We start from the raw sequence: 25,001 nt of genomic DNA, 5'->3' as shown, positions 1-25,001 counted from the left end.
TGTGGTGTCAGGACAAATTACATGGGGAGCCAGAAATTTCATCCACCCCTAGACAGTAACAAGGAGCCATCCCTTTCACAACTCAGGTATCTACAGAGGTTTGGCAGTAATGAAGCAGTGGCCCCACTCCCTTCCCCTCCAGAGTAGTGTCAGAAAAGCAAGCTAAAACCAAAGATTTAAATAAGATCCATAACATAATGTAAAAACCTCCAGGTTTCAATATAAATCACTCATTATACCAAGAACCAGGAATATCTCAAACTGAATGAAAAAAAAAAAAAGAATGTCAAGAGATTACAGAGATTTTAGAATTAGCTCACAAATATTTCAAAGCGGCCATGGTGAAAAAGCTTCAATGAGCAATTACCAACAACCTTTAAACAAATGAAAAAATAATGTATCAGCTAAGAAATAAAAGACATAAAGAAAAGTCAAACATGTAGAACTGAAAAATGCAATAATGTAAATAAAAAGCTCAGTGAACACTAGGGCTCAACAGTAGAATGGATGAGATAGAGGAAAGAATTAATGACCTAGAAAAGAACACAATAGAAATTATGTAATCTGCATAAACAAAGAGAAAGAGACTAAAAGAAATTGAACACAGCTTCAGAGACCCATGAGAATATAACAAAAGATCTTACGTTCATGTCATTGGAGCCTCAGAAAGAGAGGAAAAAGACAATGGCATTGAAAAAGTGCTCAAAGAACAAATGGCTGAAAATTCTGCACATTGGAAGAGACATAAACCTACATATTTAAGAAGCTGAGAGAAACTCAACAAGGTTAAACCCAAAGAAAATCCATGCCCAGGCCTATCATAATTAAACTTCTGAAATCTAAAGAGAAAGGAAAATCTTGAAAGCAACAAGAGAGAAATGATACCTCATCTATAGGAGGGAAACTATTGGAGTGACAGTGGATTTCTCATCAGAAACAATGGCGACCCAAAGAAGTGGTGTAATATTTTTCAATGCTAAAAGAAAAGACCTGTCAACAACCCAGAATCATAAACCAAATAAAGTGGTTGAGAAGGGAACACTTTCTAATTCATTTTATGAAGCTAGTATTACCCTTGCACTAATTTCAGACAAAGACAATGCAAAAGAGAAAACTAAAGAACAATATCCTTCATGAATATAGATGTAAAAAAGTTAACAAAATGTTAGCAAGTAGAATTCAGCAATATAAGAAAAAAAGAATTAGACACAATCACCAAGTGCGATTTATTTCAGGGATGCAAGACTGGCTCAATATTTGAAAATCAGCGTAATCTACCACTGTAACAGGCTAAACAAGAGAAACCACATGATTATATTAATATTAATAGATAAGACACTTGACAAAATTTGATATCTATTCATCATAAAAAACACTCAGAAATTGAAATTTCCTTGACTTGATAAAGAACATCTACAAAAAAATTAAACCTAATATTATACTTAATGCTGAAACACTGAATATGTTTCCCCTAAGATCAAAAACAAGACAAGGATGTCCATTCTCACGAATTCTTGTTCAACATAGTACTAACAGTTTCAGCCAGTGCAATAAGACAAGGAAAGGAAATAAAAAGCATACATATGGGAAAGAAAGAAACAAAACTATCCCTAACATCATTGTATATGTGGGGGACCCCATATACAATGAGAGAACTGATCTTTGACAAAGTGGACAGAAACATACAATGGGGAAATGACACCATATTTAATAAATTGTGCTGGCAAAATTGGATAGCCACACACAGAAGAACGAAACTGGACCCCTATCTCTCACCACATAAAAAACTCACTCAAGATTGATCAAAGACTTAAATGTAAGTCCTGAAACTACAAAAATCCTAGAAGAAAACCTAGGAGAAACTCTTTTGGAGTTTTGGTCCAGGCAAAGAATTTATGACTAAGACCTCAAAAGCAAATGCAACAAAACAAAAAATAGCCAAATGGGATTTAATTAAACAAAAAAGCTTCTGCACATCAAAAGAAATAATCAATGGAGTAAACAGACAACCTACAGGGTGGAGAAAATAGATGTAAACTATACATCTGACAAAGGACTAATATCCAGAATCTATTGGGAATTTAAACAACGGAACAAGAAAAAAAAAAAAAAACCATTAAAAAGTAGGAGTAGGATAAGAACAGACACTTTTCAAAAGAAGACACAAAAGTGGCCAATAAACATATAAAAAATCCTCAACATCACTAATTATCAGAGAAATGCAAATTAAAACCACAATGAGGTACTATCTCACACCAATCAGAATGAGTATTATTAAGAAATCAGAAAATACAGCTATCAGCGAGGATGTGGAGAAAAGAGAATGCTTATACACAATTGTGGTTGGAAATATAAATTAGCACAAACTCTATGGGAAACAGTATGGAGGTTTCTCAAGAGCTAAAACTAGAGCTATCATTCGACCCAGCAATCCCTCTACTGGTTATGTACCCAAAGGAAGAGAAATTATTGTGTAAAAAAGATACCTGCATTTGTATGTTTATTGCAGCACTATTCACAATAGCAAAGTCAAGGAATCAACCAACAGATGACTGGATAATGAAAATATGGTATGTTTACACCATGGAATACTATACAGCCGTAAAAAAGAATGAAATCATTTCTTGTACAGCAACATAAATGGAGTTGGAGACCATTATCCTAAGCAAAATAACTTAGAAAATCAAACACTCATATTCTCACTTACAAGTGCGAGCTAAACAATGAGTATGTTGGGGACTCCAAAAGCTGGGGAGAGTGGGAGGAGAATGAGTTGAAAATCTATTGGGTACAACGTTCACCATTTGGATGATAGGTACACTAGAAGCCCAAACCTCAGTATTACGCAATATGTCTATGTAAAAAACCTGCACGTGTACCCCCAGAATCTATAAAAATAAAGAATAGAAAAAAAAAATGTTAAGGGGCCTCTCAGGTATTTCTTTCTTTAGTTGTATAATTCTAATTAGCTGTGGATCAAACTGAGAAACATTGGAGAGATCAATGAAATGGCCTGAAATAGACTATAAGGAGAAAAATATAATAAATCAATATCCCAAGAAGATACCCATCATAGTTTAATAACAAAGATATCCCTTTGTTTTTTGCACACTTGTTTGTTTCATCACTGACTGTGTATAATGCAAAAGAGAAAGTAACTTGTGCTATCACCCAAGTGAATAATTTTACTTTTATTTTGAGAGAAAACTTAAAAATCCATTTGTGAGGGCCCTAGATTATATGACTTGGTGTATTGACATATCTGCAGCTAAGAAGATCATTCATGTAGGTTTTTAGAACTTTGCTTGCAGTTTAGGATTTTAACTACTGAACAGTCAAACGTGTAGAGTGCTTCATGATCTGGGTGGGGCTGTGTTTGTAACAGGCTAGGGAAAATCTGCTCAGAAGGAAGCTTTCATTGAATCGCGTTCCTTGTGGGTGAGTGGTAAGAGCTTTGTACATTAATGCTCTGACTTCTTTCTGAGTTTTATATTCATGTGGAATGTGATTAGAGTTTGTTAAGTACATTGATAATACCGTAATACATGAAAATACAAGAAAATCTCTGAATCCCCCAAAGACTCTTCTCAGCAAGAGTTTCTACTACTGATCAGAAGGTTTCATTAAAGTTGGATATGAGCTTCCTAGTCAGAGGAGTTGAATCTCACGACAAAGAGTAAAAGGTCATACAGATTTAGAAATTTGAGCCAATGTCTCCAGGTTTAAATGTCTAGTGTCTCCAAGTCCACCCCAGTGGAGAGAGTTCTGGGAATCTCAGAAAGTGTCTTTGGGTGATCTTGAGAACATGGCTTATAAACAAAGACTTCTGAATCGTCTTCTTCCCTAGGCACCCTCGTGCCATGATGGATGGTTAAGCTCTTCAAGGCCCTTAAAGGCTGCTTTACTGGGTCAGCCCTGGCAGTGGAACGTCAGAGAACAGACCAAGTGACACATGGACACAAAGAGCACAAAGATCTGTGTCTGAAACCTAGTTTTACCACTAACCAGCTATATGACTGTTGACAAATCTCAAAGTCTAAACTTTTTCATATGGAAAAGGAAAATAAGCTAGATCATGATAAAAAGAAAACAAGAATTTTTTTTTTTAATTCTATCATTTATGAAGCCCTTATTATCTGCCAGGTACCCTGTTAAGTGGTTTTCAAACTATTCTATTCAGATCTCATTGTAGCACTAGGATGACTACCCCATCTTCTAGGAGAGGAAAAATGAGGCAAGTTTTAATAATTTACAGGTCATTTAAGTGGCAAGGCTAGAGTTTAAATACAGATCATCTGTCTTAAAAGTGCTGCTCTTAACCACTGAATTAGGAGGTCTCCCTAACGTGTCCCCTATTGGAGGACTCCTGTGGCAATAGTAGAAAGACATCGATCCCTCAAGGCTTGTAGGCTTTGACAAAGTCTCCCAGAGGCTTCTCCTTTCATGCTGTCTTAAATTATTACAAAAAGAGAGAAGGAAGGTTTTACTTTTTTGTGCTGTGCGCTGTGGTTACTGCAGCAGGAGAAAGCAAATAGCTGGGGGCAGGATTTGCCTTCTTGACTCCTGATTCATAAAAAGAAAGCCAGACAGAGCTCTTAGCCGTCTGCCAAGAAGAAGTTTCTGAATTAGCTGCATGGCTCCCATGGATGCATATCTGAGGTAAAGAATGCCTACAATGTTCCCTGTACTTTTCATTTGAAAATTAGCTATGCCCCTCCAACTTCAAAGCCTCACTTTGAAAACAGTTGCCTCCTGTACAAATGTGGCTCTCTGTGGGTTATTATGCTCTTAGGGCAACTATGGTTTTTCTTCCTGTTTTAATGCCTGCCTGCTGGCTCTTCTTGTGCTTGGTTCCTCCCTGCCAGCTTTGGCATCCAGCATGATGGGAAAGAAAATGACTGTGAACCCGTGGGCAGACACCCGTACATCATGTCCCGCCAGCTCCAGTACGATCCCACCCCACTGACATGGTCCAAGTGCAGCGAGGAGTACATCACCCGCTTCTTGGAGTAAGTGACAGTGTCTTGTGATGCCCTCACCTGGGTCTTTTTAAATCAGAAGCTATGTTGAGTTTTACACAGAGAAGCTGACGCCTGGAAAAGGCTGGGTTCCATCCCGCAGGCCACCGTGTCAGGGTAGCATCAGAAGGGGCGGATTTCACTTCCGCATTCTGATCCTGAGGTCTAGATGGGCTCTGCCCTCTGGCCACAGGCAGGTGAGCATCCTTTCCCATCCCAGATTGCTGTTGCCCCAGAATAACTTTTTATGAGCCAGTTATGAATTAAGTCCTTGGGAACTGACAGGAACACCCAACAGAGATCAGAGTGGTCACTCAAACCTCATTGAGAGTAGGATAATGATTTTCTAATTTTACCATGGCTTGTATTTTCTAGATAAACTAAGCTTATGTTGTGGGATATGATTTGCATTTTCTTTAGTAACTCCCTCCTTGGGCCTAGAGGGTTCTCTGCCTTGTAAAAAATAAAGTTAAGACAAAGAGTAAACCAGAGGGAAGTTTCTGGTTGAATGAAAGGCTGAAAGTGAAGGGAATCCTAAACAACTCCTCTCATTTCTGTCAACTTGTTTTCAGCCGAGGCTGGGGGTTCTGTCTTGATGACATACCTAAAAAGAAGGGCTTGAAGTCCAAGGTCATTGCCCCCGGAGTGATCTATGATGTTCACCACCAGTGCCAGCTACAGTATGGACCCAATGCTACCTTCTGTCAGGAAGTAGAAGTAAGTGTTGGCTATCTTAGTACCTCTTGGGTATATGCAGGGCTTCAGATCTCCAGCATGCTGAAGGAAGGGCCAGGGCAATATTTGGAAATTTGAGCATCCAGATACAGAAATAGAAGCTTTATATTTAAGTCAAGGGGTGTCTGTAAGGCAAAACAATTAAGCTGGAGTCATATTCCTTGACATTGCCACCTTGGTATTCTACAAAGCCTACATTCTGTTGCAAATGGGTGGTGGTTGAGGCTGTTCCACAGTGATTTTCAGGATTCACAGTGATTCACACCTGCAGACTCCATAGCAACTAACTTAATCCCTAAAATTGCTCCCTTTCTTGAATTTCACATCTGGCTAAAGTGTACCAGCAGCTCCCAAGGTAGAAATAGGATTTATTCACCAATTCATTGTTCTCATTTATTTTCAATGTCCAAATAATAATCAGGATTTGACACCGTACCCTCGAAGAATCTATAGCTCTGTTCTGTCTTCTTCACTACCACTGTCACTGCCTCAATTCAGTCTCCCATCATCTTTCCTTGCTATCGTAATTATCTCCTACCTAGTCTCCCTCCTATTCAAATTGTTGCTCAAGTTATTTTTTAAAAACACAATCTAACCATGGTCTACTCTGCTGTTAGGGTCCCCGCTGACCACAGGATAAAGTCCCAGCTCCTTTTGAGGCAGTCCTTCGTGATTTGGAAACTGTTCTCTGAAATCATCCCTTATAATGCAAAAGTATCTGTGTTAACACATACATATTGACAAGGCAAGTTTTGCTGAATCCCTGCCAGATTCTGTGTTATGTACTGAATAAGAAGAAAATATAAGCACTCAAAAATTAAAAGACAAAGTCTCTGCCCTCAAGGAGCTCATGGTAGAAGAGGCAGGCATAAAAACTTTACTACAGTGAGATAAATTCAAACCAAAACACAGAAAAAACTTAAAGGGGAAAGTAAATAACTGTGCTTAGACAGAACAAGCAAAGTTAACAGAGAAGGTAAAGTTGATACAAAAATCCTCACCCCTCACTTCTAACTGGCTACCAAGTTATGCCAATTCTGCCTCCTAATCTTTTTTTTTTTTTTTTTTTTTGAGACAGAGTCTTTCTCTGTTGCCCAGGCTGGAGTGCACTGGCATGATCTTGGTTCACTGCAACCTCCGCCTGCCCAGTTCAAGCAATTCTCATGCCTCAGCCTCCCAAGTAGCTGGGATTACAGGGACGAGCCAACAGGCCCGGCTAATTTTTGTATTTTCAGTAGAGACGGGGTTTCTCCATGTTGGTCAGGCTGGTCTCAAACTCCTGACCTCAGGTGATCCACCCGCCGTGGACTCCCAAAGTGCTGGGATTACAGGAATGAACCACTGTGCCCAGCCTAAATATTTCTAAAATCCACCTGTTCCTAGATGACTATAGCAGTTTCCTGATTGGTAGAGTCTGAACACTTCCCCTTAACTCTGATTCATTTTCCAAAATGCAGCCTAAGTAACCTTTCTAAGTGGAAATCCATTTATCAATGGATTTATAAATACTCCCCTGTGAGTAGAATATCTCATGGCCTTCCTATTTTCTTGCAATAAAGTACAAATTTCCTAAAATGGCTTAAGAAGAGGCTTCAGAATTTGCTCTCCTCTTGCTCTCTGGCCTTATGTTTTAAAATGTTGTTTTAGCCCTTCACTCTCTAATCTGCTACTGATTATATGTATACTGAATTTTATCACTAATCTTCCCTATCCGGGAAGCCTCTCCTTCATATTTTCATCTCTTTGTATCTCTGTAATTTTATATAATTTATCTTTATCCTCTAGTTCACTAGTTCTCTCTTCAGATTTGTCCAATTATACATTATATTTAACCTATTGACTTTTTAATCTCATTTATCATATTTTTATTTATAAAAGTCTATTTGATGATTTTTCTGAATTTTCTCTCACTTTCATGGTATTTTGTTCCTAATTTTAAACTTTCAATGTAATCTTTTATTTCTTTAGTAACATGTGACATATTTATTTTGCAATTTATACCGAGTAATTTCAGTGTTCAGAGTCTATGTGCATCTGTTTCTCCTATTTGGGGTTTCTTCACATATTATGTGTTATTTCCTTTTGTGATTTTTTGCTTTTATTGTGAGCTTTTAGTTATAAAACTTTATGTCAGGTTTTCCCTTAGGGCTTAGATGGCTAGCACATTCTTTCAGAGAAAATTTTCACTTCTATCTCTGGGTCAGTTTAAAAGGTTATTGATTTGATGTTGTGTTGACTTCGTGAGCAGCGTGGTGGCGAGTGTGGATACCGACTCTCAGGACTAATATCTGGCCACTCCTTCTAGAGTTAAAGTTGAAAGAGATAAGTTTTCTGTGTACCTAGATTTCAGGTCACCCTTTTATTCAAAGTCTTATATGAAGGTCTGCAACTTCCTACCTTACATAGGCCCTAGGCATTGTCCCCAGTATCTAAGTGACTAACAAATCGAAGATCTAAGTAATTAGGTTTGCATCTCCAGATTAACATTTCTGCTACATTTTTAGCCTTTGGGGAGTTTCCTTACTTTCTTGGTGACTCAAGGATGCACTTAAAAAAACATTTAAAATATATTATGCACAATTTTAGAAGATTTATAGAAGTAAGGGTTTTCCAGGGTATCCGGTTGTTTACTAGAAACGGGACACCCTACTTATCTCTGGTCAGGCTCCTCTTTTGCACTCCGTGTTTATCTGTCGTGAACAGCCTCCATTCTCTGAAAGTGCTGGGTTCTCCACAACCTCTAGAACCCTGCACACTCTGATTCCTCGGAATCATCGCTTCTGCTCATCATTTGAGTCTCAGCTTAAATATTCTTTTATATCCTATCCTGAATTTCCTATGTCAAAGCTTTATTAGACTATATTTTAGGTTCTTGTTTACCGGACTGTCTCCTTTCCTACCATGTCAGCTCTCTGAGGAAATTTTTATCCTTGACACTCAGCAATGCCTAGCACATAGTAGGCACTCAATAGATAAGTGAATGAAGACTTCAAATCCCTTTATATGGCAGCCAAGATAACCTCACCATTTTCCATATTAACAACACCCTAAAATACCAGAAAATGTAGCATCATCCATGTTATAACTTTTTATTTTGAAATAGTTTAAACTCCAAATAAATTGAAAAAAAATAGTACAAAGTTTCTGTGTACCATTCACCTAGCACATCATCCTTTCTAAATGCTCAGTGAACTTAAAAGTAAAAGAAATCCACAGAAAGTAGGAAAAAAAATAAAAGGGGGAGTGATAAGCATGAATAGATATTGAGGCTGAAGTGGAGATAACAAAAGGGTTATGTGGGTTTTCACATCCACGTTGGAAGAGACAATGATGTATTCTCCTTGAACAGGGCCAGGAATTAGAACCGAGACCTTTGCATGAACTGCTATTCTCATAGAGTTATGCTTCACTGAAAGGATGAACTAGAAGAAATCAACCAAAAGGAAAGAGAGATGAGAGAGAAGCATCTTTCATCTCGGCCTGGTTTCTAATGGGGAAGTGGGGGGCGGGGAGGTGTGGAAATATTGGTGAATAACTTTCTCACTTGGAAATTCTTTACTACAGGCCATGCTAATGCTAATCTAGAGTTTAAATTTGTATGCTGTATAGCTTGAGTACCTTCACTGCAATAATAATCATAATAATAATAAATAAAACATTTGGCCTGGAGATACCATGGATGCCTGGAAATGAAGGTGAAACTGGCCCAGAGGAACCAACACTCAACCAAGGTGGCACAGAACTCCAATAGATAAAGCCATCCTAGGCTGGGTGCAGTGGCTCATGCCTGTAATCTCAGCACTTTGGGAGGCCGAGGTGGGCGGATCATGAGGTCAGGAGATCAAGACCATCCTGGCTAACACTGTGAAACCCCATCTCTACTACAAATACAAAAAATTAGCCAGGCATGGTGGCGGGCATCTGTAGTCCCAGCTACTCAGGAGGCTGAGGCAGGAGAATGGTGTGAACCCAGGAGGCGGACCTTGTAGTGAGCCGAGATCGCCCCACTGCACTCCAGCCTGGGCAACAAAGTGAGACTCCATCTCAAAAAAAAAAAAAAAAAAAAAAAAAAAAAAAGCCACCCTTCAGATGAGTTCATAATTCAGCCTCTAATTCAAAATCTACTGTAGTCTATCTTCAGCTAAGTGAGAAGAGACAATAAGCCCTTAAGAACTTTCAAAATTTGAATTTTTATATAGGGATAATAAAATAAATATATAGGAACAAATTGTATATGAGAAAAAAATACCATAAGATATATGTAAGGCAGATATGATGAGGAATAAATAAAACTTCTGGAAGTGGAAAGTGTGGTTATTGACTTAAAAATTCAGAGGGTGGATTAAAGAGCAGACTTGACACAGTTGAAAAGAAAATCAATCAACTGGAATTTAGAACTGAGAAAATTACTTCCCATCCCATTTGGGTGCTTCTTAGGGGTGTGTGATGGAGGAGAAAGTTTGTTTAGTTTTCATATACAAGAAGATTGAGAGCTGAGGAATATGAAAGTGAGGTTGAAACACAAAGCACAGAATAAGAAGGTCCATCAACAACAATTACGGGTTCCAAAAGGAGAGAAAGGAGAGGCAAAGTTTAGAGAGAGAAAGATTGATAATTTTCTAAAATGGCTTAAAATATGAAGTCATATAATGAAAAAACACATGCAGTGTAGAACACAATAAGTGAATAGAACTATGGAAGATGAATAGACAGAAAAAAATACTCATAGATAGATGGAAGCAGCTAAGCCATTTCAGATGGCATCTGAGAATCCTGCCAACCTTTGTCCAGAAATAAGAAGGAATATGCAGCTCTCTTCCTGGAAACTGAAACCAGCTGACTACTTTAGGTAATAAGTGAACAAGCTGAGGCTTTCTAGATGGAAGAGTTTCTGTTTTCTTCACTGAGCAGGCTCAAGTTATAACCCCCAACTGTTAGTAATCAGGTTGCCTTCCAGCCACAGTTTAGATTTACCTTTTATAGACAATCACCAGTTACCCTTCCCAAGGGCAATGAGTGCTAGATATTGTGCCAAACATATAGAAATGACCCTCTCAACCCTTAGAAAATAGGTTTTATCCCTCATTTCCATATTACCTAGTATGATCTATAGACCATTGTTTATGAATGATGACAAAGTCCAAGTTAAGCTTGAACTGCAAACTCTAATGATTACTTTCTGTCACTCTTAGTCACTAGCAACAGTGGCATTTATTATGAGTGTGTGGATGAGTGTGCATATTTTACCATAGCGATAGAAATGCTTTGGGGCAAGTTTTGAAAATACAAAAAAAAGTGCAATTTGTTTTCTAGAACGTCTGCCAGACACTGTGGTGCTCCGTGAAGGGCTTTTGTCGTTCTAAGCTGGATGCTGCTGCAGATGGAACTCAATGTGGTGAGAAGAAGGTGATGTGTCAGGCCGTGGAATGAGGTGGGAGGGCGGTGGGCAGAGTTCTTGGGAGGAGCTGAGGAGAAGGCCCTAGAGGGCAGCTCTCTCTGAGGGAAGAGCAGTAGATGGAGGTCATACAGTCAGACCAGCCAGAGGAGAGCACCCTACATCCACCACTCCTGGTGAACCTGCATTGGGAGCAGGTAGTTAAGGAGGGAGGGCTGAGGTTCAGTTTCATGCTTCACTTGCAAAACATCTGTTTCATCTTTCCCTGATGAACTTCTATGGAGTTTATAGTCAACATTTCCTAAGCTTATTATCAGCCTTCCTTTTGACTTTTTTTCTCACATATTGAAGATTGAAAAGGGTAAGCCAGCAGCTTCTTCTTCCCAAAAATGCAGGATTTAGGCCACTTATCATCTTCTTTCTCATCATCTGACATGACTGCATTTCTTGAAGTTCTGCTGCTTTACTAAGCAGGCAAGTCAGACACCACAGAACTCAGAGAGGTTTGATATCCTCTCAACTGGGTTTCTTGTGGACCTAGAGCTTATGTGTTTAGTGGGCATCTTTATGCAGCTTGAGTGTGGCAGGACCCCTCACTGAGATTATTGAACCCAGACAAAATGCACAGTGGCCAAAAAATACAAGGGGACAAAAAGGATGTCAGGCAATAAAACACGTCCAAATCCTCCAGGAAATGTGGTTATTCATGACAACCACGTAGCATTTCTCTTTGTTTTCATTTTTGTATATTCACTCTCCTAAACCGATAGTTGTGGAAGGATTGCCTTGAAGAGGGAAGAGAGTGGATGTTTTCTTAGTTGCTTGAAAGGGCAGAGCTGCAAACAATGGGTAGAGTTAAAGGAAAGCAGAATTTTTTTCTTGATATGATGAAGAGCTTCCTAACAACTAGTGTGTTTTGGCAGTGAAATTGACTTTTTGCAGAGCATGAGTTCTCTGTTGCAGTCATTAAGTACCCAGAGAGCTATAAAGAAATGCTATTCACTTTGCCAGTCTGTGAACTATTGTAGTTTGCAACAAGATAAGGATCATGCACCAGAAAGTAAATCAACTATGTTACTAAGCAACTATGTTACTAAGCATATTAAGCTGACATGCTTTTCATAACAGGACTTTCTCAATGAAAGAAGTAGTATGTTGATTTACAATCTCTGGTGCAATCTGCCATCCACACTGTGTGGCACCTCTGTGATTAGGCAATGTAAAGTTTCCTTTCCATTCCTGAAACTCTGATTCTAAAACCCAAGACTCTTGGCAGAAACTTGTATGGGTCCCTCCTTGTTTGACATCTGATGTGTGACTGTAGAAAGCTGGCTTGCTTGCAGGAATTGGGTTTAGACTTCTAGGGCTCTTGGCTCAACTTGCTATGGTAACCTTGCTGACACGGCCATCTTCTGCCTCTTCCCTTTCCAGTGGTGTATGGCAGGCAAGTGCATCACCGTGGGGAAGAAACCAGAGAGCATCCCTGGAGGCTGGGGCCGCTGGTCACCCTGGTCCCACTGTTCCAGGACCTGTGGGGCTGGAGTCCAGAGTGCAGAGAGGCTCTGCAACAACCCTGAGTGAGTTCAGATAAATATATTCCCCTTCCCTCCACATGTGCTGGGGATTGGGGGTGGGGGCAGTCTTGAATGGCATGACCTCAGTGACCCCAAGCCTCCTCCGGGGAAATTAAATGGGTTCCCCAGGACAAAAAGGAACAAGAAGATCCACAGAGAGTGGGAAAATAAGTGGTTCTGTTTTGTGTTGTTTCATTTTGGCTTGGCACTGGATTCTTATTAAAACTTGGATAAGTAAGCTGATTTTATCATTTGGGGAAATAAAGCAAATTTATTTTAAATGTGCAATCGATGTGAAAGCCTCTAGGAGATTATGCAATTAAATCTTTTGAAATAACTCCATTTTATCAGTAGAGATTAGTGAAACCCAATTTTGCTGATAAGATTATAGCTTGTTTTCAATGATAATGAATATACAATGTTATGAGAATATTTATTTCCTTAAGCAACTAGTAAAATAGATACATTTTTGAGGACAATTATTTTTAATATTTTTAGATAAGGATTTTTATAAGCCCTAAAGTTCCATAGTAGCCTGTTAAGGATTCTGTAAATGTCATTTTACAAGTGACTTTCAATTGTTTAAGCAAATTGCTTAATTTTTCATATATTCTATTTGTATCATAATATTATATATGAGGTAAATTTAAACTTCCTTGTTTTCCAAATACACATTACATTCTTAATGTCATTATTTTCTGATATACTGTCTCCCAAGTAATTTCTTGAAAGTGTATATGTGATACCTCCTTTAAGTGGAAATTACATTGTTTCTTTTACCTAGATTTACATTTATCTACTTTGAAGAGTAGGAGTCACATTTTTTAAAAGGCAAGCAATAAAAGTGATTTTATCCCTCAGTATCTCAGTTCCAAAGATTATTTATCCTTTTCATTAATAACTGTATTACCTAGATGTATGGTATTTATATATAAGTACATGTATATATGTATATATATGCATGTATACATTACATATATACATATATACACTATATATGTTATATATTTTTTCTAAGGGTTAATAAGTTAGTATGTGTAAGGAATTTAACACAGTATCTACTACAAAATAAGTTGTCAATAAACAGTAGTTATTATGATATCTTTATCATTTACCACATTTATAAACATGCATTTGGAAATTCTTCACAAAATTATTTCAAAATTTCACCCTTTGATGAAAGTTGTTTTCATTTAAATATCGGATTTCTGTGACTTCCAAAATTTAAAACCAAGAGTTTCTCATAGAGTACTTTATTTTTAGAGAAAATGGTCATTTAACAGTTTGTTTCCATGTGATCCAGAAATGTGATTTCCATTTTCATTTGAGAGATCAGAAAAGAAAGGCAATTTGCTCTGAGACTTATTGTCAATGCTGTATATTCAGACACCACCAGTGTTTAACCTTCTTGAGAGGCTGGTCAGTGACCTGTGGCTACCAGAGAAGGGAACTCTTAGTTGAGGAAGTGAAGGATGAATCTCTAACCTGGCTTCTGGAGAAAGTAGTTCTAATTCTCACCTCCAAGGCCACAGTTTGTCATAGAGTCTCTTTGGGTGAGTGGACATGCCTGTTCTTCATTGCCGGTTTGCTTAAATTCATTGCTAACACTGCCAGTGGCACCACATCATAGATTCGGATCTGTGATTCAAGTCACAGATTCAGGCCACTGCATGAGCCAGCTGATCTTGGGACTGCATCTTTGCCGTAGGTCAACTGTCTAGTGAGAACCCAGCAGAGCTTGGCTCATAAGAGGCTGTCAGTGATATTGATTGGATGGAAATGAATTGGAGAGATACCAGGTCATAGAGTGTGACTCCATCATCACAAACAGAAAACCAGCCTAACCTTAAATAGCAAGGACAATTCTTGGTACCTCCTACAGGGAGTCAACAAATGAGGAGCCTACTATGTGAGCTGCCTTGGTCAAAGCTCTTTCGTGAGTGAGGAACACAAGCTTACTCAGGCCACATTGAGGGAGGGGAGGTATAGAAAATCTCATGGGCATTCAAGGAGAACAAAGTACTACAGAACCAACAAGAATTACAGCTGCAACCAGTACTTGACTAGACTGCCAGGATTTGAGTTCTCTGTCTCTCAGGATTTCGTGGTCAGGCAGTGTAACACAGTGGATAAGAGCTCAGGCTTTGGATCAAGGAAGATGATGATTCAAATCTTGGCTCTGCCACTACCACATGTATCCTTCATGGAGTTGTTCTGGCTTTCTGTGTCTCTGGGATATGATTTCATCTGGACTGCTCACTCGACATGCCTTCTGCCTTTGCACTGAGAAGCACTTTCCAGCCATCCTTTAAGACCATTCTCCAGGACAAGCCCTTCCATAAATCCTTCCCAACTAGCCTCATTTCCATGGCTTTCCCCCTTCGCAAAACTTTCATTGTACTTTCAGTCTGGGATACATAACTCCTGTCTTAAATTTTCTCTCATTTCTTATATAGGTTATTTTTTTCTCCTCAACTAAATTGTAAACTTCTAGGAAGCATAGAACATGGGTTGACCTTCGTTTGCACTCTCTTCTCCCTGAACGCAGTATTGAGCATGTGGTAGTATATAAATACTGATTGATTATTATTCACAATAACCAAAAAAGTGCTATCAGTTATTGAGCTCTCATTCTGTGTTAGCTACTCTACTAAATCTGTGTGTGCATTGTCTCATGCAGTACTCACGACTTGTGAGATAAAAACTATTATGCTCATTTTACAAATGAAAAAAAAATAACTGAGGCTCAGAGAAATAAGGTAACTTGTTCAGATCCACCTAACAAAAAGATAATGCCAAATTAAAACTCCAGACTATTAGCACTCCTACAACAGGAGGCACACTCCCCGATTCAGATACTGCCCCAAGAGGGAGGCCAGAAGCCTGGAACCTTCTCAAAGGATAGTTTCCTCACCTCTCTGAGAGCTGTAAACCCCTCTCCCATTATGAGTGATCCATTGATCCTGACAGTAAGGCTGTTATGCCCTCAAGTGTAACACAAAGGAAAGAAAAAGTCAAAGAGTGATTTTTCTAAAATAAGATTAACTTATTCACCCATTGAATATCTATTAAGAGCATTCTACGCCCTAAGTACTATTAGGCACCACAGAGGACACAGAGCTTCGATTGTGCCATCAAAGAACTATCTTTGGGAATGATAGGTTCAGGACGTGCAGGCAACTGGCACACATAGTGTCGCTGAAGAGGAGGAAAAAAATTACTTCTGGTGGAAATCCAGGAAGGATTCATGAGGGAGGTAGCATTTATTTGGTTCTTCAAGCATGAGCAGTATGTATATATGTGGAGACTTTAAGGGAGGAAAAAATCTATCCAAAGGCCCAGAAAAGAAATAGCAAATAAGGCAGGTGGCACCACTGGAGCAGTGTAACATGAAGCAGAGTGTGGGAAGTAAATTGTTAAGGTGAGTTAAGGCAGGATTGTGAGGGCTTTGAATGCCAAGCTCAGGAGGCTGATGTGACCATTAGATGCCATTAGAGATTTTAAAACAGAAGCTAAAATAATTAAGGTCATCTGAAAATTTAACCTGATAATTTCTTGTACTGTGGGTTTAATTTTAAAAGTAGAGATAGAAATGGAGATAAGAATTTTAAAAGTAGAGATAGGAATGAAGATAAAAATTGGACTGGTTTGATTATTGTAAAGTTGAATTGTATGAAACAAATGTAAGTAGACAGCTGATGACCAGGCAACTTATTGACTGTGGGATCCAAGGAAGGCACAGATGGATGATTCTGAAATCTGACCACTTTTAATTCATCAAATATGAATCAGAGAAGGAGCATACTTGGAAGGAAAATGTATCCTTTTTGGCACAGATTTCAGCTGGAGGATATATAGGTGGAAGTAATATATAAACTATTTCAAAAGAAGCTACTATACATTAGGGCTGAAATGTTGGCAGGCAAGGAAAAAATGTGTAAAATTTGAAGCATTTATTTAAAAGGTAAGTTTTGAGAGCATAGAGAGACATCGTTTGTCAAGGCCAGGTACCACAGGAATTTTAAAGGAAAATGTTGGCATTTAAGCAAACTAAAAGAATAGCTTGTCTGTTTCATTTGTAGGCCGAAGTTTGGAGGAAAATATTGCACTGGAGAAAGAAAACGCTATCGCTTGTGCAACGTCCACCCCTGTCGCTCAGAGGCACCAACATTTCGGCAGATGCAGTGCAGTGAATTTGACACTGTTCCCTACAAGAATGAACTCTACCACTGGTTTCCCATTTTTAACCCAGGTAAGGAGCTGTAATGGTGTATCTCAGATCTAGGGAACAGCCATTCTCAAAGCATTTGTCTGTCAGTCAAGGTTTCTGTGATCCATACCAAGTTTAACAAAGAAAATTGTACCCCAGGAATTTTGTAATTTAGAAGATGGAAACACTGACCTGGTTAAGTTGATCGGTAAATGTTGAAGGCTGAATACATTCAACTCTGTCTGGGCTTTGTGGGAGATAAAATAAGTTTATAAAACATGGTGACTCACTTCAAAACAGCTGAGGTGCAAGTGAGCCATTAATAGGGCATGTAGGAATTCAGTAACTAATTGCTTGTTGATGGACACGAGGAACTGACTGTGATTTTGTCAGAAATTCAGAAGAGAAGGTCATTATGGGTTTGAAGTAATTGCAACAAAAAGGCTTCCAGTGAAGCAGTTGATGATTCTGAAGACTACTCATGCTTTCATGAGCAGTCTTTCCACCAGAAGAAAGAAAAGGGAAGGCATTCAAAATAGAGTCATTCTGAGTGGGAGTGGAATAACAGGCAGAAAGGCAAGAAAATAGGAATGAAAGAACAAAAGCCAGCTCTGGGCCAGAAATCAACATTTTTATACGTACAGGAGTATGAGAAGGGTAAAAAGTAAAATCAAACATCTGAATGTTGCGCAAGAGGGATGGGGACATGATGGAGTTGGAGAATGGAACAGCGGCCTTGGCAAAACTTCCAGACACATTCTCTCCTTAAAATGAGGAAGAATCAATGACTGTTAGCCAGAGATCAACATCTAAAAACATATTCGTGTTGTTTGTTGTTATCTGAGTAAGAAATGAAACAGAAAAGATTTTCCTGTGTTAAAGAAATTTAAGGCAAGGTAGTAAAAAATAGCTAATCAAGTTGTTCATGATTTTTGAGTTCCAAAAAATCCAGGGTGATAGGACACAAGAAAAATCACAGATTTGAGAATTGTGTATTTGGACTGTTAGACTTATGCAATAGCATTTGAAAGAAAGATTCTGCAGTGCTTTGCTCAGCTCAGGTATCCGAAATACCCTGATGGCTCTCAGTTGTCAAGGGCAATGATTGCTCCTTGCCCCCAATTGTTCGGTGTCATTTATGCTCTAGAGGGAAAAACCACTCGGTTATTGGTGCAATTTAGTTTCTTGAGTCAGGCGTTTGAATACAGGAAAACTCATGCATATACCCAGGTGTACTCCAAAATTACCAAGTGATGAGAGGCACATCCAGTCCGTGCTATCTATGTGTATATCCTGCACATTCTCAATTTGTTAAAACTATTTGGGTCAGTGGTCCTGTAGACTCTGAATGAGCAGCCTGTCAGAGCTAAGATAGCATAGCTGCTCCAGTGGTATCACATGTACTTAGTATGGGATCCCCCTCCCAGATACACAGTTGAATTTGTGTGTACCTATCTCTGATGGCTCAAGTAGCTGGACTTGGAATAAAAAGATTTGATTCAGCTTTGCTTTTCATTTGTTTGCAAGCATTCATCATGTGCCTACTTTTTGACTAGCAAAGCAATAGGTACTAAAGAAGTGAGAGTTACACAAGTTGACATCAATCCCACTCACTTTGGAGTGATTGATTTGCTTCTCTAACTCAGATGAAGTTTGCCACCCTCTGACCTTACTTCCTACCCAGTCTATCAGCATTCATCCTCTATCCCAGTAGTTTCTTTACAGATTCCTATGCTATTATTTGGTCATTAGCAGACAATGACTTATCTGTTAACCTGAATAGCTACTACCTTGAACAGCACACTGATGACTTTCCCCATTATACTCTGTCTACAGAGCTGCTATTTTGCTTAGTTGACAGGCATCCCTGGCAGTAGTTCATTCATATCAACAAAGATGTATGGAGTATTTTTTCTGTGCCAAATATTGAGTGCCTTACAGCCTCCCAGGCATCCTTTTAGAAATCACCAGAGGATAAAATAAACATATAGCAGAGTTTTCTACTCCCTCAGTGAACAGTGATACTTCCCACAACACTTTATATATTTTTTCCTAATTTTATCTCCACAAGAAAACCCTTCAAGGAAAGCTATTTTTGACCCAATTTTTAGAGATGAGGTAATAGGTTTAGAGGACCTATGTAACTTGCCCAAACTCAGACTATGAGATAGAACCAAGAGTTAGCCCAGGCCTGACTCTGCAGCCTGGTCGTTAAGCACAAAAACACACAGGGACTGGGTTAAGTTCATTTCCTTAGGACCAATGCACTGAATTTTGAATTTTCCCTAAGGCAATGTTCATGTCTTTAAAACCTTCGATTATTTCATAAGCCAGGAGCTCTGGTGGAAAACCCAACAACCCTTTTTATTATGATTAAGGCTCAGTTTATTAAACCTATATATCTTGCCCTTGAAAACCAGTGTTTTCTAAATATTTAAGCATTGGTGACTAATTATTATATTGCTTAAATAATTTAAGTTGTGATTCTAAGTTTACTTCTTAAGCATCTTAACCAAAAGACGGAACTTAAAACTACACAGTAAATAGAAAACTCTTTTTTCTATTTCTATTTCTAGGGTACTGCACTTACCCTAATCTAATACATCAATATAGCCAGGCATAGTGGTGCATGCCTGTAAACCTAACTAGTCAGGAGGGTGAGGCGGGAGGATCGCTTCAGCACAGAAGTTTGAGGCTGTAATGACCTATGATTGCACTACCTCACTCCAGCCTGGGTGACAAAGTAAGACCCTGCCTCTACAGAAAAATTTTAAAAATAAAAAATAAAATTAAAATAAAACATCAATGACAAGGGTTTAATTCATTTTAAAAAATTATTTCTGCTTTTGTTTTTATACCTTTCTATGGTTACTATAGAATATATTCACTTTAATGCCTTCTTATATTTCACTAATACATATTTCTGTGTATTGTGGGGATTACAATAAGATTACCATATTAGAAAGTACAAGAATGCCATTTTAGACTAGCCAAAGAGTTCAGACACTTGGTAATTACTTGACTTATTTTGGGCTGTGATACAGTCACAAGTTTTCATTTTTGTTTTTTCCCCCAAGCCGATTTGATTTTAGTCCTTAAGCTTCCTTTTTAAGTTAAACATAACTTCTTGCATCAATAAAACATTTTAGGTTATGCCTTTTGCTTTGAGGTTTAGTATTTCTTGGGCTCTGTTGAGGAGCGGCAGGGGTGCACAGCACTTCCCTTCATGTGCACACCGCCTTCCCATTTTGGCCTTCCCTTACCCAGCACAAGTTCAAAGGTAAAATGATTAAGAATTGCAAGACAGAGACAACAGCATTCAACCAAGTGTGAGGTCCTGGGTAAAAGCACAGGTCTTATGCCCATGAAGCCCTGCCTGTGAATGGATTTTAGAAACTGGATTCTTTAAAATGATGAAACTCATATTCCAGTCTATTCACAAAACATGAAATGCATCAAAACTTTTCCTTACCTAAGAAATATTTTCATTCTTTCTAGCAAGTTAGAGCTTTCATTTCTATCATTTATTAAGATCATTGTCCAAAAATGTTGAGTCACCCTGTTTCTGCAAAATTGAAAATGCGAACTTTGATTCGGTAAGCTCATCTCTTTTCCTAAGTTCCCTTTGAGAGGATTAATCAGACAATGTGAGGGTGAGAGTTCACTAGTAAATTAGTTTTAGAGCTTTCACTTAGCTGAATTATAAATGGACTTGAAAGCTCTCGAAAGCTAGAGGGCAAAAAATCACATGACCCTACAAAAGGCTGCATCAGGGCAGGGGAATAAATGTGAGACAAGGAAAGTACTCAACTCTTTAGAGATGATGAACTCAACAAGGTTGATGTCTGGCACAGAGAATCTCTGATACCAGTGATGACTCCCAAGAATTAAGACCATCCGTTAACACCCTTGCCGCCTCCTGTGGATCCCTGTGTCACAGGACAACTTAATGATATAACGAGAGCCCTTCCAGAGCACCATGAAAGACAAAGGCCAGAGAAGGAGGGGACAGAGAAGGAGGACCTCAGGCTCAGCCTTATAAAAGTCTTCAATAGCACTGAACTTTCCATTTAGGATGATTGCTTTCAAACACAGCATTCTCCCTGGCCTGAGGCACACCTATAGGTCATGGTGGTGGGAGCTCTGGGAGAGTCACAGCAGAGGATCTGTGTGCTGTCATTGTTGTTATTACAAATGTTATTTCCTAGATAATTTCTAAGACTCCATAAACCACTATACTTATAGTCAACACACGTGTGTGTTTCTCGTGGACAGTGTACTTCAGTTAACCTGTCTAGCCTTAAAGCATATACTAGTCCTGTGTTGTGGAAACAGGGTGGAGGGAAGTTTTGAAATTAGGGCCTCTCTTTATGGAGATGTGTCATAAATATCACTGGGGAAAGAAGACTTTTCCAGTTTTCCTGTGTGAGGGACAAGACTTATTATTTTTAAAAGGAATAGATGTGTCTTATAAAAATGCAAGCGCACATAATAGAATGAAACAAAAATGAATTATTATTATCCCACTGCATTGAATGTATTCCTCCAAGATAACCATGCTAACAGCAGGTTTTCATTTGCGCACAGATAGAACCACAATTTGCCAATTGTGCATCTTGATTCACTGAGTAGATCATGGCATCGTGGTTTACTGGTTTACTTCATTCCTTTTAGTGGCTGCATAGCAGTCCATTATGTAAATGCAACTTAGTGAATCTGTCCATTTCTCTCTGAATAAACATTCCATTGTGGCAATGAACATGCTGTGGTCCCAACTCTTCCCAGCAGCCTTGAAACAGATGATTCCTTAGAAAAGCTCCAGAGTTATTCAGGGCTGCTTTATATTTTTGCTTTATGTATTCCAAATACAAAATCCCAAATCCAATTCTAAAGTTTAAACCAAAGTCTTAATGAAGTAATCCTTGGATTCAGCACCTGGATTGATGTTCTCATCGTTAGGAGAATAGACTTGTTCCCAGGTTGCTCCCTTTAGTACTTCTATTCCAGTTTGCCCAGTAACAGAGCTAACCATGCTGCCAGAAATGGAGCTGCACAATAATCCCAAGTCATGCTTTGTCCCAGAGTCTCGACACTTTTCCACTGGCTCTTTATCCAATTATCTCTTCAACTCATTTTGACTTTATCTTGTCAGACAACTTATCCACTGCACCTTATGTGAAATCAATTGGTTTTCTTTATTTACATATTGGCTTTCATCTTTCTTTTTTTCAATTTTTTAAAATTCTTATACTTTAAGTTCTAGGGTACATGTGCACAACGTGCAGGTTTGTTACATATGTATACATGTGCCCTATCTTTCTCTTTTAAGCTTTGTTGTTTGTTTGTTTGTTTGTTTTTGGATTCAGGGAGCACATGTGCTTGTTTGTTACCTGGGTATTACATGCATAATGGTAGGGGTTGGGGTTCTAGTGTACCTAGCACCCAAATATTGAACACTGTACGCAATATGTAACTTTGAAACCCTCACCCTCCTTCCACCCTCCTTGCTTTTGGAGTCCCCAGAGTCTATCTCCATCTTTATGTCTATGTATGTCCGGTGTTTAGCTCTCACTTAAAAGTGAGAACATGTGATATCTAATTTTCTGCTTCTGAGCTAGTTCACTTATCTCTTTTAAGCTCTGAATAGATGTTTTTGGCCTCAGTCTCAAGTTTGTTCAGTGTTTCAGCATTTGGAGCTTTTGCTCACGGTTACATGTGTGTGAATTTTGCACTTTCATTTCCTGGCCACGTGGATCACTGCACCCTCAAGCAGACACAGCTCTCACTGTGCACCCGGTCTTGGCATTTGGTGCCCAGCCCAGTGAGGTGGGCCCATGACGAATAGCCTTACGGCTGGTACTATTGAGCCCTCCGCTGATCACACAGAGAAGCAACTAACAGCCCTGCCCATAATAAACACATCCAGAAGAGACCCCAAAATCCCTGCCAAAGAAGAGATTGTTGTGTCTTTCACTTAAAGAAAAGCATTCATTACATTCATAAGAAAATTATTTGAATTCTTCTTATCATATACGTGTATTCACTATTAAAATGTTTAAGGCAATCTCTGATTTAAATGTGATCTATCTTTCTGGTTATTCTGTGTACATACATGTGGGTATGTATTTTATTAAGTAAATATTCCTGTGCTGTAGATCACCCTCTCTTCATTCACAATGGAGTAGAAAACTGAACCTTGGAATGAAATCAGTGTAGGACCCAAGCTGATGGGATGGAGCACTATGAGAAGCAGGTCGGCTTCAGTTTGAACAACAACAAAAAAATGTTTCCACATGGTTGTCAATCTAAGCACCTCTTAGACTGGAGGAGGACATTTGTTGGGGCAGGTTTATGCTGGTGGTGATGGAGGTTGTGGTAGTAATGAGCTGGCCCTATGGGAGGGGATGCCTGTCCCCTGGAGGTCTACTTACTTTGCTGCAAGAAACAAGCAGGCATCCCGCTTGCCTGGAGTCCTTCATGGCTGGTTGCAATAACTTATTTTCTAAGCTAACCCCAGTTGCTCAGTGCCTTATTTTATCAGCACAATTCAATGTTGAATAGAAAGGAGTCATCGTTTACAGCAAAGAATAGAGTGTTTTAAAGCAATCTTTTATTTTAATTCATTATAAAACTTGTTTTCAAAAAGGAAAAATAATCCTTGGATTCAGCACCTGGATGTGTGAAATGTGTCTCGAGGCACATTTCAGGATGTGTCTCAAGCAGGTAAAAAGATAGGATCGTCAGAGTAAATGACACTTGGGGGTTATAAGTACAGAGGAATCCTGGGGAGGATGCTGAGCTAAAAGCTAACTTTGAAGGATTTGCCTTCTTTTTTCCCTTCAGCACATCCTTGTGAGCTCTACTGCCGACCCATAGATGGCCAGTTTTCTGAGAAAATGCTGGATGCTGTCATTGATGGTACCCCTTGCTTTGAAGGCGGCAACAGCAGAAATGTCTGTATTAATGGCATATGTAAGGTATTGGGTATGTTTCATTAATCTACAACTTTATAAAATCATGACTTTTACTAATTTGGGAAGTTAGATGTTCTAAGTTTGTGCTTTCACGGCATTTACACCTCATCTGTTTTTTATATATAGTTCATGAAATGAAAAGACAAGACTTCTCAGTGTTGATCAAAGTCACAGTTTTGGATTGAATGTTTTTTTCCTTCTGCCATCATCTTCATTTCTTGATTGGTTGATGTGCACTATGATATTATTTTAAACATTGAGCATGAAAAAGAAGAATTGTCAGGAAAGCCCAGCCCAGATTATTTCAGTGGCATTAAATTTGAGAAAAACTGAAATTAGTAATAGCTTCTATGGTACTTTCCATAATGCATTTTCACATTTAGCTCTCCATTGACTATCAACATGAGCTTCTCAGAGAGATGGCATGACAGTGGTTACAAAACAGGTTTCTGATTTCTATGTAATTTTTCCACACTCACTTCATTAATCAAGTTGATATAAATTATTTAGACCTGATGTGTTGGTGCTTTTAAGTGTGTAACCATTAAAGAATTCCTTCTTGTTGCTTGCATTTTATTTTGCAAGGAACTGAGGAGCAGGACTTGTGATCCAACCCCCAGGCATAAATCTCAGTTTAGAGAGAAAGTGTTTTTATTCGGTTAAAGGAAGATGTTTTGATCAGTTAGTAAATCATAATGGTTTAGCACTGGGGTTTTAGAATATGAGCTCAGTACCATCATTTACTAGTTGTATGGTCCTATACATCTTTCTAAGACTCAATTTTCTGTCATAGAACTGGAATTTTTTATGTATCTGCCTAGTTGGGGTTGTCAAAAGATTAAATAAGGTCTGTTAACCTAAATAACAGACAGAGAGAGGCTCTCTAAAACAAAATAAAGCTTATTTGGGAATAGTGCATTGCAATGGGAATATGTATGCCACAGTTAACTATGTGCATATTTAGGAAGGTAAAGGAAGAGAGGGGTTTTTAAAAGAAAATGAAAATTTTTAAAGGAAAAAAAGTTGAAGAGAATTGCAAAATTGTTTTTAAATAATTATAATTTCCTGCAGAGATCAATAACAAGGGTGACACCA

The 25,001-nt window shown here is 38.6% G+C and overlaps 1 protein-coding gene across 1 annotated transcript in view; it reads left to right on the top strand.

The window, feature by feature from the left end:
• The window catches only part of LOC105540271 (A disintegrin and metalloproteinase with thrombospondin motifs 12), a 234,964-nt gene that overhangs the window by 103,085 nt on the left and 106,878 nt on the right, over window positions 1-25,001 (top strand). Inside the window, exons 7-12 of the mRNA XM_011980815.1 lie at window positions 4,866-5,009; window positions 5,591-5,735; window positions 11,067-11,159; window positions 12,580-12,725; window positions 16,805-16,974; window positions 23,776-23,909. Of these exons, the coding sequence (XP_011836205.1) occupies window positions 4,866-5,009; window positions 5,591-5,735; window positions 11,067-11,159; window positions 12,580-12,725; window positions 16,805-16,974; window positions 23,776-23,909 (832 nt within the window). The remainder of the gene's footprint in view (window positions 1-4,865; window positions 5,010-5,590; window positions 5,736-11,066; window positions 11,160-12,579; window positions 12,726-16,804; window positions 16,975-23,775; window positions 23,910-25,001) is intronic.

Source organism: Mandrillus leucophaeus, unplaced genomic scaffold (assembly GCF_000951045.1).
Source record: "Mandrillus leucophaeus isolate KB7577 unplaced genomic scaffold, Mleu.le_1.0 Scaffold218, whole genome shotgun sequence".
NCBI lineage: Eukaryota > Metazoa > Chordata > Mammalia > Primates > Cercopithecidae > Mandrillus > Mandrillus leucophaeus.
This window is presented reverse-complemented; position numbering and strand designations above follow the sequence as displayed.